This window comes from Schistocerca nitens, chromosome 5 (genome assembly GCF_023898315.1).
Source record: "Schistocerca nitens isolate TAMUIC-IGC-003100 chromosome 5, iqSchNite1.1, whole genome shotgun sequence".
NCBI lineage: Eukaryota > Metazoa > Arthropoda > Insecta > Orthoptera > Acrididae > Schistocerca > Schistocerca nitens.
In genome coordinates this window covers 482,287,396-482,302,073 of record NC_064618.1, presented here as the reverse complement: position 1 = coordinate 482,302,073, position 14,678 = coordinate 482,287,396, and the positions used below count along the sequence as shown (strand labels likewise).

Below are 14,678 nucleotides of genomic sequence, written 5' to 3'. Positions count from 1 at the left end.
TAATAGTACTTGACTAGTGCGTTTAGTTATTTTCTAATGAAAGAAAGAAGCACATGAATTATGAAATATTCCACTGATGAACGAACAGAAGGTAAAAATTATATACAACAACTAACTCTTAGTGCATTGTATTTTACTGCCAATATGCCTACATTGTGCATTTCGACACCCACATATCAATGTACTTAAAAAAGATAAGTAATTTCCGCTACGCACTACAATCACACCTTTTTGGAGAACTGACAATGTATGCTCGGTATATTAATACAAATACAATAATTAATACAATCCACTATTATTTAGAATGATACTTAGCACTCAGGGCCAGATATGGATGCGCAATTGCTTTCCGGTGAAACTCCTGCAGCGTAGTCTAAACAAGATTGGCAACATGTGGGTGTACCCATCTAGTCCCGCTCTGTCCCCATGCGATTTCCATACTTTTGGAGCCCTGAAGAAAGACATTCGTGGTCGTCGATTTGCTCCGACCTAGGTGCAATGATGGTTTCATAGACAACAATGAACATTTTCCCATGCAGGGAGCGACAGTCTCTTCTCACAGTAGGACAGATGTATGAACAGTTATGGAGATTACTTTTGAAATATTTAACAGTTTACTCACTTTTTTTCCCCATCTGTCTCGTTTTTTGACTGTCCATTATATTTATGTTTTGATAGTTCTGCTTCCGTCAGCGATACACCAATGGGAGCCTCGCATTATAGGGTACCACTGGATTGCCACTTTCACTGTGCACAGCTCGTGCCTGTAAGGTCTGAAATAGTAAATTCTAGCCTATTTCAAGAAAGAAACCTAATTCGAGAAGTAATTAAAATTAAGAACAAAATTTTAGTGGGTGTAGAGACGCTGTTCATAACATGTGAGGTCATCAGTCCCCTAGAACTTAGAACTACTCAAACATAACTATCCTAAGGACATCACACACATCCATGCCCGAGGCAGGATTCGAACCTGCGACCATAGTGGTCGCGCGGTTCCAGACTGAAGCGCCCAGAACCGCTCAGCCACACCGGCCCGCTAACATGTGTTAACTCCGGAAAAAATTACGCCACTGTTTGTAGGAAACAAAGACCTTAATCTTCATAATTGTTAAGAATTAAACGCTGACAAACTTAAGAAAGGACATTGAGTTCTCCAAAGCTTATTGTCGTACATAGCAAACACAATGTGGTAAGTAACATTCGAGACATCAAGTGAAGAGCAAGATATATTGGTGATCAACGAAAAAACAGTATTTCCGTGAATTCAGTGGCTCTGAGCACTATGGGACTTAACATCTATGGTCATCAGTCCCCTAGAATTTAGAACAACTTAAACCTAACTAACCTAAGGACATCACACAACACCCAGTCATCACGAGGCAGAGAAAATCCCTGACCCCGCCCGCCGGGAATCGAACCCGGGAACTCGGGCGTGGGAAGCGAGAACGCTACCGCACGACAACGAGCTGCGGACGTGAATTCAGTGTCCGCCTCAATAGCCCAGTGGTCGAAGCGACAGACCTCCAGCAGGGGGACACGGGTTTGGTTCCCCGTACTGCTAGCTAGGGATATTTCCTTGGTAGGAGGACTGGACATGACACCCAGAGCCACGGCCAAACTTCAGTGGCTTTCGTTGGCAGCCTGAACGTATTTTTCATTAAATACTGCACCGAGTCTAACACCTGGAACTTTCTATGAGATGTCATATGGAAGTCTGCAGCTGCTGTCACAGCGTACACTACCCGTGTCCAGTGGGGGCTAGTTCGGTTCTAGGAGACAGGTACTGCGCTCTAAATGTTGTAGGTTACCTGCTCGGATGTCGGGTCAACGACCTGCTGCTTCCTGCCACTTGATCTGAGTCACGGCGGCTGCGAGCTACTCAATGCACAAACGGTCGTAAAACGCAGATTACGCACAGTTTACTTTCGGCCGCATTGCCGGGCCGTAAAGCAGCGCCACGCATCAACGCCGACCCTGCCGTGTCCGGCATCGGACAGCTTTCCCGACAGCGCGTGGAATTCCACTTGGCACTGCCCCGATTGCCGGAAACGATGCATTACTCGCAACTGTAGGGTGTGTTAAACAGCGCGCATTATGCTACGCTGGGACTTCAAGAACTGCAACAAAGCTTGTAACTACGTGCTTGGCAATAATAATTGCAACTCAAGTCTTCCAGAACCCTTCAGGTGAAATGGTTCGCAAATATCATTCGCTTTCTTTACTTCCGAAAATAACTATTTAAGACTGTCGTTTTCAATAAGGAAACGATCTTCAATTAGACACACACAAAATGTAGGGAAAGCACAAGTTACGGAGTCATCCTCTTGCTGCAAGAGCTGAAGTGATACTCCAAAATAAAATACGGATACACGACCGCTCTGCAAGTATCTTTTTTTTCCCCAAATACCATGCTCTAAAAGGCTGTACGATGTCTCAATTATAGAAGTTTAATTTCGACCTGTTCAAAACGTGGTCATCCAGGATTCAAAGTTTATTAAAATATATGCTGTATAACAAGACTCATCTCCACAACTAAAAATTTCTGGAAAAGAGATAACAGAAAAGCGAACGGATCAATTACACAATTTTTTTCAACAGAAATGGGTTCATTTTCAGAAAAACGTGCAGTGTTGAATAGGAAATGGAACGCGTATAGGGAAAATATATATTCCGTGATTGGAGCAGCTTTTTATTTGTCGCCGAAACTCTAACACAGTCACTGTCAAACGATATTTATGGGTTCTGCATACTAGAAATTGCAGAAATGGATTTACGGTTCATCGGTAAGCGCTTTTGAGCATTGCTTGGTTCAGATGTAGATAAATAGTCCTTACGCCACTGCTTAGTGTATGGCCGAGGGCACTTTGTACCAGTTCGGTTTTGACCGAGGACAAATGCCTGCCTATATGCCTCTGTAAGCACCTTAATCCACTCCCTCGCAGCCTCCTTTCTCTCTCTCTTTTGACATAATTACGTAGAAGGAATTATCCCTACATAGGATATGCGAAGGTTGCAGATTAACAGTTGTACAATTTTCTTTGAATGCCGCTTCTCTAAATTTAACTAGCAGTTCTGAATTCTTACCCATTTAACTTCCCCAGACACTTTTATTACACATTGTTATGGGCTACACTGGTTTGCAGCTCTGAATTCGTTCAGTGTCTGCTTGTTATGCCTACTTGATGAAGACTCCAAACGCTAGTACAGTTCTCTTGAACTGGTCGCAGAAGCGACTTCTACGCGTATTTCCTTAACATATTCACTGCACTTTCCTAGAAATCCTGCAACGCGTCTTAAGTCTTCCATTCGCGTTCCCACTTCTTACTGCTACTCCCAAATATTTAAAAGATGTCACGTTTTCCCGATGTCTGCATTTCCCTACGATCGTACAATTACGAGTATGCTACTTCCCCGTAGACAATGGCATGGTCGGCGAACGATCTGACGATGCTACTGACACTGTCCGATGAATCGTTTACGTACTGCGAGACTATTAGAGATCCTATTACACTTTTTTGGTCGGCACACGATGTTACTTCCATTCCTGTTGTGTATTCGCCGTCCAGTTTAAGGAGCTGGTTGAAGAGCGTAGCCGGTCCCCAACATCCTAGCTGTACGCTACACACCCATCCCAGTTTCGCGTTGACTAGCGAAAGAGTTTTGGGATTACACGACAAATGCTTCTAATTACACTTGCAACTAGTCAGCCTTCTTCAAACTAATACTGTATCGATCCATACAATTGTGGGAGTGCAGCCGTAACCAAACTTTGCTTGCTGCTAACATTTCGGCTGCAGACCGTTTAGTCATTTTCGGAGCTAGTCGGAACAGACCGACGGTAAAGTGCTGGCGTTCACCTGATACAACAGTAGAGCGAGCCAACTGCATTTGGGGACAGGGCAAGTCACAGTGGGAAAAATAAAACAGAGACGGCAGAGGTATATGCTACCGTGACCCCTCTGTGGCAGCTTCTGGCAGAAAGGGTGGTCAGGTCCGTAGTCTATGAGAATTAACAACTGCGAATGTCAGATTCCAAATTTTGTCGAGCTTAAAACCATGATCAAGATTAATTAAATAATTCGTGAAACTTATTTCAATACCTGACCTGAAAACGCATTCCCAGTAGGATGGAACAGATGTTAAAATCCGGACGTTCGCGTTGTCAATATTGTGCAACCTGCCTGTACACAGTATACAGTGCTCAGCCACGGCAGAATTATCAGGCTGTAGCAGGCGGATGTAGCGTCTATGTTACGTGCAAACTTCAGCTGTATGTGAAGTACCGACTTCACAGAACTAACGAGCAGAAAAATGACCTTAACTTTATACTTACTGTGAGAAGCACAAATAAATTACAATACACAAAACATTACGTAACAAGAATGACTAGCACCAAGCAGGTGCACGAAAAATACATAGATGTCACATAAAATATATATAACAATTAAAATGAACAGATTCTGTTAAGACAAAATGTACACATTTGGGAATGAAATAAACCTAGTCTGAACAAGTGCAGTAAAAGAACAAAGATAAAAGTACATCTCCTGGCTGGTTACATTTAACCGCTCCTTTTGAACCGTGGCAGTTCTGCGGAGTTGAGGTGGAGCGATACGGACTCGGGTCGGAAGCCACGCAATGGGAATGGATTTCAATGTGTCTGTTACTATCCTCATTGTTTCGTTTAGTTGGACGTCGACTTTGTTAGCATGACGGCTCCTATACCACACCGGAGCGCAGTATTCTTCGGCTGAGTACGTTAAGGCCAACGCAGCGCTTTGTTCCCCACGAGGTTCCAGCTAGTTTGCTGAGAATTTTATTCCTAGACTTTATATTCTGGGCACTTTTTGTCGCCGGCCGTTGTGACCGAGCGGTTCTAGGCGCTTCAGTCTGGAACCGCGCAACTGCTTCGGTCGCATGTTCGAATCCTGCCTAGGGCATGGATGTGTGGGATGTCCTTAGGTTAGTTAGGTTTAAGCAGTTGTAAGTCTAGGGGACTGTTGACCTCAGATGTTAATTCCCATAGTGCTCAGAGCCATTTCAATCATTTGAAGAGCACTTTTTGTCAGATGTTGCTTATACGTCAATGATCTGTCCAGAGTGACTTCTACGTACGTGAGGCAGGTGTTGCGACGTACTCTTTCTCCGCCAAAGTAAACAAAGTCTTTTGTGAGCCAACTTAGATGGAAAGCACTTCTGATTTTTGGGGATTAGGTTCGAATCAGCATTCCATGTACTATTTGTGTATTATTTCTAAGTCTTCCGATAACTGGTCACTTCCTTCCTCCAATTTTGATATTGGGTTGTCAGTGCCATATCATCAGCATAGGTAAATTTCATTGATGATCTAGGCGATGCTTCATGCTTATATATTAAAAAGGACTGGTGCCAGGACTGATCCCTGGGGTAGGCCATTTTTTGAGAGAACGCGTAGAACTGGATCTTTCATTAACATGCAATGTAATTATTCTTTCACCAAGCATATTCTGGGTTAATCTGGTCATCTTTTTGCATGGAATTGCTTGTTGTAGTTTGCATATCATCCACTTTTTCGAGACCGTGTCGTATGACGAAGATAAATCTGTAAATGCTCATGCGGTTTTAGGAATGGTACGAATGCCATAGACTTTAATCTTTCCCCTTCAGCTTCTTGAGGTATAACACTAATCTTTGGTTTGAACTACAAAGCCTTCCGGGTTTTTCAATATAGATAACGCTAATCATCAAAAACTTTCTTGATATGTTAGAGTTCTTCCTGTAGACGGTTCTTGTCAGCAATCATACGTGCTCTGTGTACAAGTGTACTGAGGACACCAATGGACTGTGCTGGATGATGACAGCTGTCCGCTCACTGATAGAGATCCGTATCTACTGGCTTGCGAAAGACCCTATGTCTCAAGGTGCCGTCTTCCTTATAAAGAACCATTACATCCAAGAACGGGAGGCATCCGTGCTTTTCTACATCGAGGGTAAATTGAAATTTGCCGCAAATGGAATGATACTGAAATGAGACTTTTGCCTGTGCGGTGTAGCAGGACATGAGCTCGGTTTGTGAAGATTACTTTTCTTTCTGTTAGAAGCAGAGGAGTAGAAAAAAGAGGAGGGGGAAACAGCTGCCCGCCATGCCCTCGCCTAAGGTAGTTGCCAGCTCGATCAGCGAATACCGCAAGCTCTACCCGAAAGCGCCAGGGCTGATCCAGTGTGGACCCACTGAACACCCACACGTCTGGGCCGGCAGAGAGCGTGTCGCGCCTCTGGCGGAGCGGATCCGCCGCTCGGAGCTGCAAAGTGTGGCGCCAGCGAGATGTGTTTCTGGTCTAGTGGGATCAGCTTTGACTCGCGGCACTTCCTGTAATTGTGTTCGCCGGAGGCCGGGGAGCCGCGTATTGTCCTGTCAACAATGACTGAGCGACGGGCCCGGCGCACGGCGCCTGCCGCACGCGAGCTCTGGCCGCAAGGAGGGCACGTTCGCTTGCCGCCACTTTATGCACCTGTTTCCCTAAAACACTGCCGAGCTGCGGGAGGCCATCACTGGGCGGAATCTACATCGGAGCGTAAACAAAGTAGGCTTTTTGTAGGATCATAATTCTTGTCAAGGACAGTTTACCGACGAATAACTAAACTAGCGTACAACTTATAGTCAGTGTATGAAGGGAAGTAGCACAGAGAGAGCTACGCGTAACGGTGCAGGGTTCGAAACTAATGACGTGCGTTTATGAGTTGGGCAACAGAATTTCTCGTTATCAAGGTAATGTGGATTCCAATGAAGTCTTCGCACTTTCTTCGACAAAGAGTGTGAAATTTACATGAATATCGCACATTTCTTATCAGATGTTCGAAAATACATCAACGAAAATTAAAAAAAATTAAAAAAAATTAAAAATAAATTCTGTGTTAGCAACTACTTTGTAATTGGATGACGGGGTGAAGTAAGACAGATACACACACTGATCAAAAGTATCAAGACATCCCTACGTAATGAGAAACCAGATGTCACGAGAAGCGGACCAGTCAGTATAAAAGGAGGGGAGGGGGGAATATTGTCTTGTCAGTAGAGCAGCAGCAACAGCAGAATCGATAAGTCAGGAGCGCTCAGTAACTTCGAACGTGAACTAGCCGTTGAATGTCACTTGAGTAACAATCAATATCGGACATTTCAAACCTTCTAAAGCTGCCCAAGTCCACTGTTGGTGACAGCTCAGCTAAGATCAGGGAGATTTCAGGTACTGACGGACAGGGACCGTCGAACGTTGCGGAGGGTGGTTGTAAAATATCGAATGAAACTAGCGGAAGGATACCTGGTGAGTTGCAAACTACTACGAGCAGTCTAGCTAGAACAATGACTGCGCGTGGGGGCGCAATGGTCGAGCAGCTCCTCAAAAGCGACACTCAAGCTAAGCGGCGCTTGAAGCGGTGGAAGAGTGACGCCACTGAGCAGTGAGCTACCATCCTCCACAGGCTTCCAGACACCTCACCCAAAGTTTCCTCAGCAGAGTGTAACCCATCCTAAAAGCGAAGGGTGGACGCACCCCATATTAATGTCAACTAATGACCGCATACTTCTGATCAGACAGTGTATTGCTTTCCTCTGGCCTTCGAACTAACTGACTCAGCCAGTTATAGGAGGAGCTATATTTTAAAATGGTTCAAATGGCTCTGAGCACTATGGGACTTAACATCTGAGGTCATCAGTCCCCCTAGAACTTAGAACTACTTAAACCTAACTAACCTAAGGACATCACAAACATACAAGCCCGAATCTGTGACCGTAGCGGTCGCGCCCTTCCAGACTGAAGCGCCTAGAAGCGCACGGTCACAGCGGCCGGCAGCTATATTTTAACATGGACCCGAAATCACGGCCCAACTTTGTATTTTACAAAATAACAAATCACTGTCAGAGGTGGAAGACACGGTACATGATAGAGGGTTCGATCCCTAGTCTGGATAAGAATCTGATCTGACAGTTTCAGTTGAAGGAAAGAAGGAAGGAATATTAGGATTTAACGTCGCTTCGATAACGAGGTCACTAGGAACGGATCAAAAGCTCGGATGCAAAGGATGGGAAAGGAACTCTGCTATGTCTTTTACGAAATTAGGGAGGAACACGGAAAATCTTCACCTGGTTGACCAGTGGACAATTTGAACCGCCGTCCTCCCAGACGTAACATCTCGTTCGGTCTTTGAATTGTTAGTCTGGCACTTTAATGCTGAGTCACCGACACACATAGTTCTTTTGAATTCAACAGAAAAGTTGTTTGATATCGACGAATCATATCTCTGTCTAGTTAAAACATAGCAAAAATGAAATGGTCCATGCCTGCGTTGTTGGGCTACCTGGTGCAAATATTTCAATTTGACCCAACATCGGAAGTTTGCATGTCAGTGATGATGATTAGGACAACACAAACATTTGGTCCCTGAGCGAAAAAAATCTGCGAGCCGACTGGGAATCGAGCCCAGAATAGCGCGGTCTAGAGGCAACGACGCTAACCAGTAGACTACGAGCTGAGCACTAAAAACCGACCGTAAGTCAATCAAATCCATGCACTGCACCTTCCTGTTCCAGCCATCGAAAGATTATCAGATTGAAAAAGATATATATTTTTCTGCTGCAGTCCCTGTGATGCGATTAGCTGAGAATATCGGCGTTACATCATAAACAGCACCACGGATTTAACGTTTTAATGTGAACAACGGAGCAAGATACAACAATTTTCAACGTTAATGACTAGCTGAAATTCACTTTTCCACAATGAGCCCCATTTCAGTGTTTAAACTGTCACCTTCTAGACATATGATCACCATTCTACCTTTTCTGCCACAAGCTAATTGACTGTGACATGTCTTTCCAAAATTAGGTGCACAGTAATTCGCAATTCCTCCGGTAAGTATGGTAGTATTAATCGTGTAAGAGCTTCAAAACTGTATAGCAACTCACCAGTGTTGGGACGTAATAGTGTGAGATTTCTCTACAAGAATCAATAAATCAAAATTAATCAACATGAATAATTGATATGAACTGCGGGCAATGTGACAAAATTTTGTCCAGACGAGGAGGACTAGAAATGCTCGTTTTGAACAGCCATGCAATTCACTGCGTGTCTTTGTTTATATAAGAGAGTGTCATGCTGGTTTGTGTGAGTATGTGGCTGTAAGTGGAACAGCACTTCATGTATAACTGGCGGTCACTGTGGTTAATTCCACCAAATTAAAAGGCAAAGTAGTTCATTATAACGGGGACCAAAAAAGGCTGTAAGGAGGCAACCAAACTGTTATAGCTGCTCCAGTCTCGTACTGCCTCCACCGCTGGCTCAGACGCTAGCACATGCGCAGTGCGGGCAGCCTACCTTTGACGATGCTGAGGCGCAGTTGCTCCTTCTCCCAGGACGCGAAGGACGCCTTTAGCGCCTCCGTCATCTTCTTGTTCGTGCCCGGCGTCAAGGGGGGCACTTGAGTCGGCATGTCTGCAAAAACCAAACAAAACAACTGGTCAGTCACACGGCGCGCTGCTGCGGTGGGAATATCCCAATTGTGCGTACAAAACTGAGAATTCACTTCACCAGAGAAACGGAGACGAGTCTGACAGGCGCTCTTATACTGTAACAATTCCCTAACTTACCAGATATGGCTCAGAGGAAACCCCACTCAATTATTTGTTATAGTCAATATCAGTTTGCCTTAGTCCTTTATATTTTCCATTCGGAATGTATGTCATTTACATTAATCAGTACATGTTTTGGTCCTTCCAGTGTGGAATATCCTTCTCCAGGCTGTCATTATGTCTAAAACTAATGAGACAACTTTTAATGACAGATTGCGGTAGGTCTCAAAGACGCCTCTACAACGCAGGCATAATAAATATTAACAAAGATCTCATATGAAGTACTTCCTTCAAAACTATACAAAGGCATTTACAGTACACACAAACGTGAAATACGGAAATATGCGCCTGTTTGAAGAGTCTAATATTAACGACTGCCAAGAGCATTTTTAAGTCGAAGGCTAGTTAACGAAGAAGTCTCGTCGATAAGTTCAGCAAGCAACACCAAACGTACAAGTGGAAGTCTACATATAAGAATTGGCCGGATGTTGTGACCCTACACTCATTTCCCGCAGAGTTGTCTAATATTTATACAAATATAGAGCATTATATTGCGTTTACCCGGAAATTGAGACACACTCAATACCTGAAAGAGAATGTTTACCAAGTACTGCACGCTCAATTTAAGGCCATGTAATATTTTCATCGTGGAAGAAAGCAGCTGAATAATGCAAACGCTTGCAGTGTCATGCTAAGGTAATACTTTATGCAGCAAATGAGCCCGCACAGGCGTACACATTACTCATCGCGAGCTACGCTTTGTCACAGTATACGCCTCACATACCGATGAGGATGTCGTTTAGAATACTACTGCCGTCGTTTCCAGCAAGAACGACCACACAACAAAACTCTTCAAAGGCCCGTAGAACTTGAATGGTAGGATTATACACAAAGCAGCGCAAATTACGAAAGGTAAAGAGTCGAAATGCTCAGACTGAAAGAACGACGTGAAGTAACAATCTTAGAATGTTTTTAGAAGGAAAATAGTCGCTAGATAAACATATTCAGTGTTGCGTTTGGTACTCACCAAGAATATTGAAAAAAAACGTATTTCTCAACTCAAAAACAGCGAAACAGATAAACAACCGAACCAAGTTGATATGAAGCAAACTAGTTAAGTGTTAAAACAGTTGAAAAGTTGGATGAAATTGACAATGCTTGATTCCCATCAGATTGTAAACAAATGATCGAAATATGAATGTCTTAAAATAATGAACAGCGGCTACACTATAGAATTCAGCACAAGCTATAGACAGTTCTTACTGGGTTTCCTCGCAAATCAACTCCATGACCATAACAGGGCATAGTAGGTTACTCCCAGAGAATGGAGCACATTCGTCGCAATCTCAGCATCAAGCAGCACTGATGGGAAATTGAGGAAAACTGACACGCAACTACGAAAACCACATAAATCAGCGAATATTAGAATAAATGGAGTAACTCGTTAAACTGCACCCCTGAAAAACAGATCGTCTTGGTAGGATAGTGGAACTAATTTAGATTTAAAATCTCTTGGGTACATGCAGTGCGTAGCCTTGTAAACAGCAATTGAGAGCGGAATTTATATATTAATACCTCGGATTAAGGAGAAGGTACTTTTAGCAAACATTAAAGAAAACCAAAGCAAAACTTGGACAGAGAATTGAGGGAAAAGAAGTAACATGTTTCAGGTTTCCCGCTGACATTCTTATTTTGTCAGAGACTGCAAAAGAACAGATTGGATAGTGTTTTGAAAAAAGCTTATAAGATGAAAACCGAAAGAAGCAAAACAAGGGCAATGGAGTGTAGTCTAATTACAGCAGGTGACTTTGAGAGGAATTCGATTAGGAAATGGAATCTAAAAGCAGTAGATGAGTTTTACTATTTGCATAGCAAGGTACGGACGGTGGGCGAAGTAAAGAGGATATTCTACATGTAATGTTATGTAATAGCCCACTGAAGCGCCACGAAATGTCGTTCTACTGGCTTATACAACTGAAACCAGAAATAATTTGAACTTTAGGAGTAGCATAACTATTTTTTCGTCTTTCTTCGACCACTGCACGTAATATGCTCTGCATATTTACTAAGATACTACACAAAAAATTTCTCGAGAAAAATATTTTTCCATTCAAATGCAGAAGAAAATGTTGGTGATCTATCTCTGACGTCTACTGGCATCAGATGAAACTACCAACATACGCGATGTACAGGGATGTAAATTTGGGGTTGTCTCCGTGTATATTACCCTGTAGAAGTGCGTAAGGGGACAAACCGAGCTGTATGTTGTCCCTTAGCGTAAGACACTTAGTCTCAGCACAGTTTTGAGATGGAGTGTGCCCTAAGGAGGATTGTCTGGCTAAGTCGCAGGATGATACGTGCCCGCCGTTGTTTCTAGCATTCGTGGGCGGCCGACTGCTGGTTGCGCTCCGCTGCGCAGCCAAATTGCTTTCGACCAAGGACGCAACATGGCGGCGGCAGCGGCGACTGGCTGGACGAGCCAGCGCTGCCAACCGCCGGCGTCTGCCCAAACTTCCCACGCGGACGGGGCATTTTGGGCGGGGAGGGCGGGCGCCTGCCAACCAGTGGCCCTGCCCGCTCCCTTCCCACGGCTGACGGGGGGCGCGCCCCTGGCACCCGCCTAGTAAAGACGCATTTTTATGGCCGCGGCGCCGGATAATCCTGGCAGCGACAGCGGGTAATTGCCGGTGACACAGGAGGCGCCCGCGCTACGTTTCGGCAGCAAACAAATTCCCCTTGCCCGCTTGCTCACTCTCCTGGCCACCTGTGGCTCGCCCTCTGCCGCACGCTATACGTGAGTGCTGGTTATTGTGGGCAACCTCGACGCCAATTAAGTGTCACGCGAGGATAAGTGAATCCTGCAGCGACCAGCGTGTTGTTTGCGTGCTGCTCACTCATTAGTAGAATGACAAGATACGATGAAGATACATCTCTGTGGCCCAGTAATCTAACCACAGTGAAGTCCTTTAGATACTAGAATCCATTGCTGGTAACTATGAAAACAGACTATAAAGTGAACAGGACCAAAATTAAGACTACGGTAATTGAATGCAGTTGAATTAAATCTCAGGTGATGCTGAGGAAATTGGATTCGATGAGACACTGAAAGTAATACACCTGTTTTTCTATTCGGATAGCAAAAAAGGCGGACGTAGACAGGATATAAAATGGAGAATGGCAATAATACGAAAAAGGGAGATATTTTTTTATCTAATATAAAGCTAAGTATTCAGATGTCTTTTCTGAAGCACACTATTTGTCTGGAATATAGAAAATGGTTCAAATGGCTCTGAGCACTATGGGACTTAACTTCTGAAGTCATCAGCCCCCTATAACTTAGAACTACTTAAACCTAACTATTTTAAGGACATCACAAACATCCATGCCCGAGGCAGGATCGAACCTGCGACCGTAGCGGTCGCGCAGTTCCAGACTGTAGCGCCTAGAACCGCTCGGCCACACCGGCCGGCAGGAATATAGAACTGTACGGAAGTTAAACGTGGACGATAAGCAGTTCAGGCAAGAAGAAAATAGAAACTTTTGAAATGTGGCGCTACAGAAGAAGGCTGAAGACTAGACGGGTACATCGAATAACGAATGAGAAGGAACCGAATCGAAATTGGAAAGAAAAGCTTGCGGCATAACTGAGTAAAACAAGGGATCGGTTGATAGGACACATCTTGGACCATCTACGAATCGTCAGTTTGGTAACGGAGGGAAGAGTGGGGTTAAAAACCGCATATGGGAGTCCAATGCTCGATATCGGTAAGCAGGCTCAATGGATGTAGGCCGCAGTTGTTTAGCGGATGTGAAGAAGGTTGCACAGGAAACCACGACTGGGACAACAAAAACAACAGCAGCAGCAAGTAATACAATGCATTGTAAACAACTACTACAATAAACTTTATCACTTTTAAATTCTCTAACACAAATATTTAGAGAATGAATCTCTTCACGAAATTAATTTTAGCTCCGTCCCTCTGCTTAATTTGCCTGTCACAAATAAGACACCAAAGCAATGTAACCTAAACGTCAATAAGGCGTCCAGTAGACAAATTAAATTACGTCCCTTAAAATACGATAAAGTACTGGAACTTCGAGCCGCATTTAAACTCAACAAGCGCGTATATTTATTTAGTTTTAGAAGTTTACAGCTGATGGTGCTTCTCCCTTCCCAACTTCATAGTTTCTCGTCTTCCAATGCCCCTCTTTAAGACTGCTTGTGTGCGTAGCTTCCTTGACATCTGTCAACCATCTTCTAGCCGGCAGACCTCGTTTCCTTTTTTTCCCTTGGGTCAATCACCGTGCCTTCTTGGGCCAGCTTTATCGTCCCTTCGTTCTAAACGTCGGTACTATAGCTCCTAACGAATCTTTTGAGTGAACAGACAAGCAGCTTTCCATTTCAAGGTCAGTCATAGATACGTTTCATATTGAAATAAGTTGTCACATCAAATATGTCCGCTGTTATCTGTAGAACCTTCATACAAGGAAATTTTTTTTGTATGATGCACCTAAGCTTACTATTTCTGTAACTGAACTAACGTCGTATGCAACAAAGATTAGCAGTTGGTCTCAAAGAATTCACAACAATCATAAAAACACAGCTTGGATCTTATATTTACCATCAGTAATGTTGGAAATCTAACCCTGTGCCAATCATTAACATTACGGAAAACGTGAACTGCCATCACAGACTACAACACGGATGACGTTTAAAAATTTAAGAAAACACGTAGGACTTTTTTATTCATTGCATTTTGAAACTGACTGGCCTCCTTAGTAAACACTGTTACATTTTCATCATCGCTGTGAGTTACATTGAAGGTCAATTACTTGGCTCATAAGACAGGAATCAGCGATCGGCTCCTTGGGAAGCATGTTCCAGCGCTATCTGATACTTTCCTATGTTAACTTTTCATTACAATGTCATGAGATAGTTACTATGAAGAGATTCTAGTCACACATTAATCACTCACCTACCACTACTGCACAATTTGTTTGTGTCTTAAGAGTTTGGGTACTGGGAACATACGATACTGCACTTTGTGTTGACTTGTATTGTCGTTGCTGTATTGTT

The 14,678-nt window shown here is 43.7% G+C and overlaps 1 protein-coding gene across 4 annotated transcripts in view; it reads right to left on the bottom strand.

Annotated features, from left to right (window-relative positions):
• The window catches only part of LOC126260016 (ETS-like protein pointed), an 840,855-nt gene that overhangs the window by 153,596 nt on the left and 672,581 nt on the right, over window positions 1–14,678 (bottom strand). For all 4 annotated transcript variants that reach the window (XM_049957178.1, XM_049957179.1, XM_049957181.1 and 1 more), the window contains one exon: window positions 9,348–9,464. In XM_049957178.1, coding sequence (XP_049813135.1) covers window positions 9,348–9,464 — 117 coding nt within the window. The remainder of the gene's footprint in view (window positions 1–9,347; window positions 9,465–14,678) is intronic.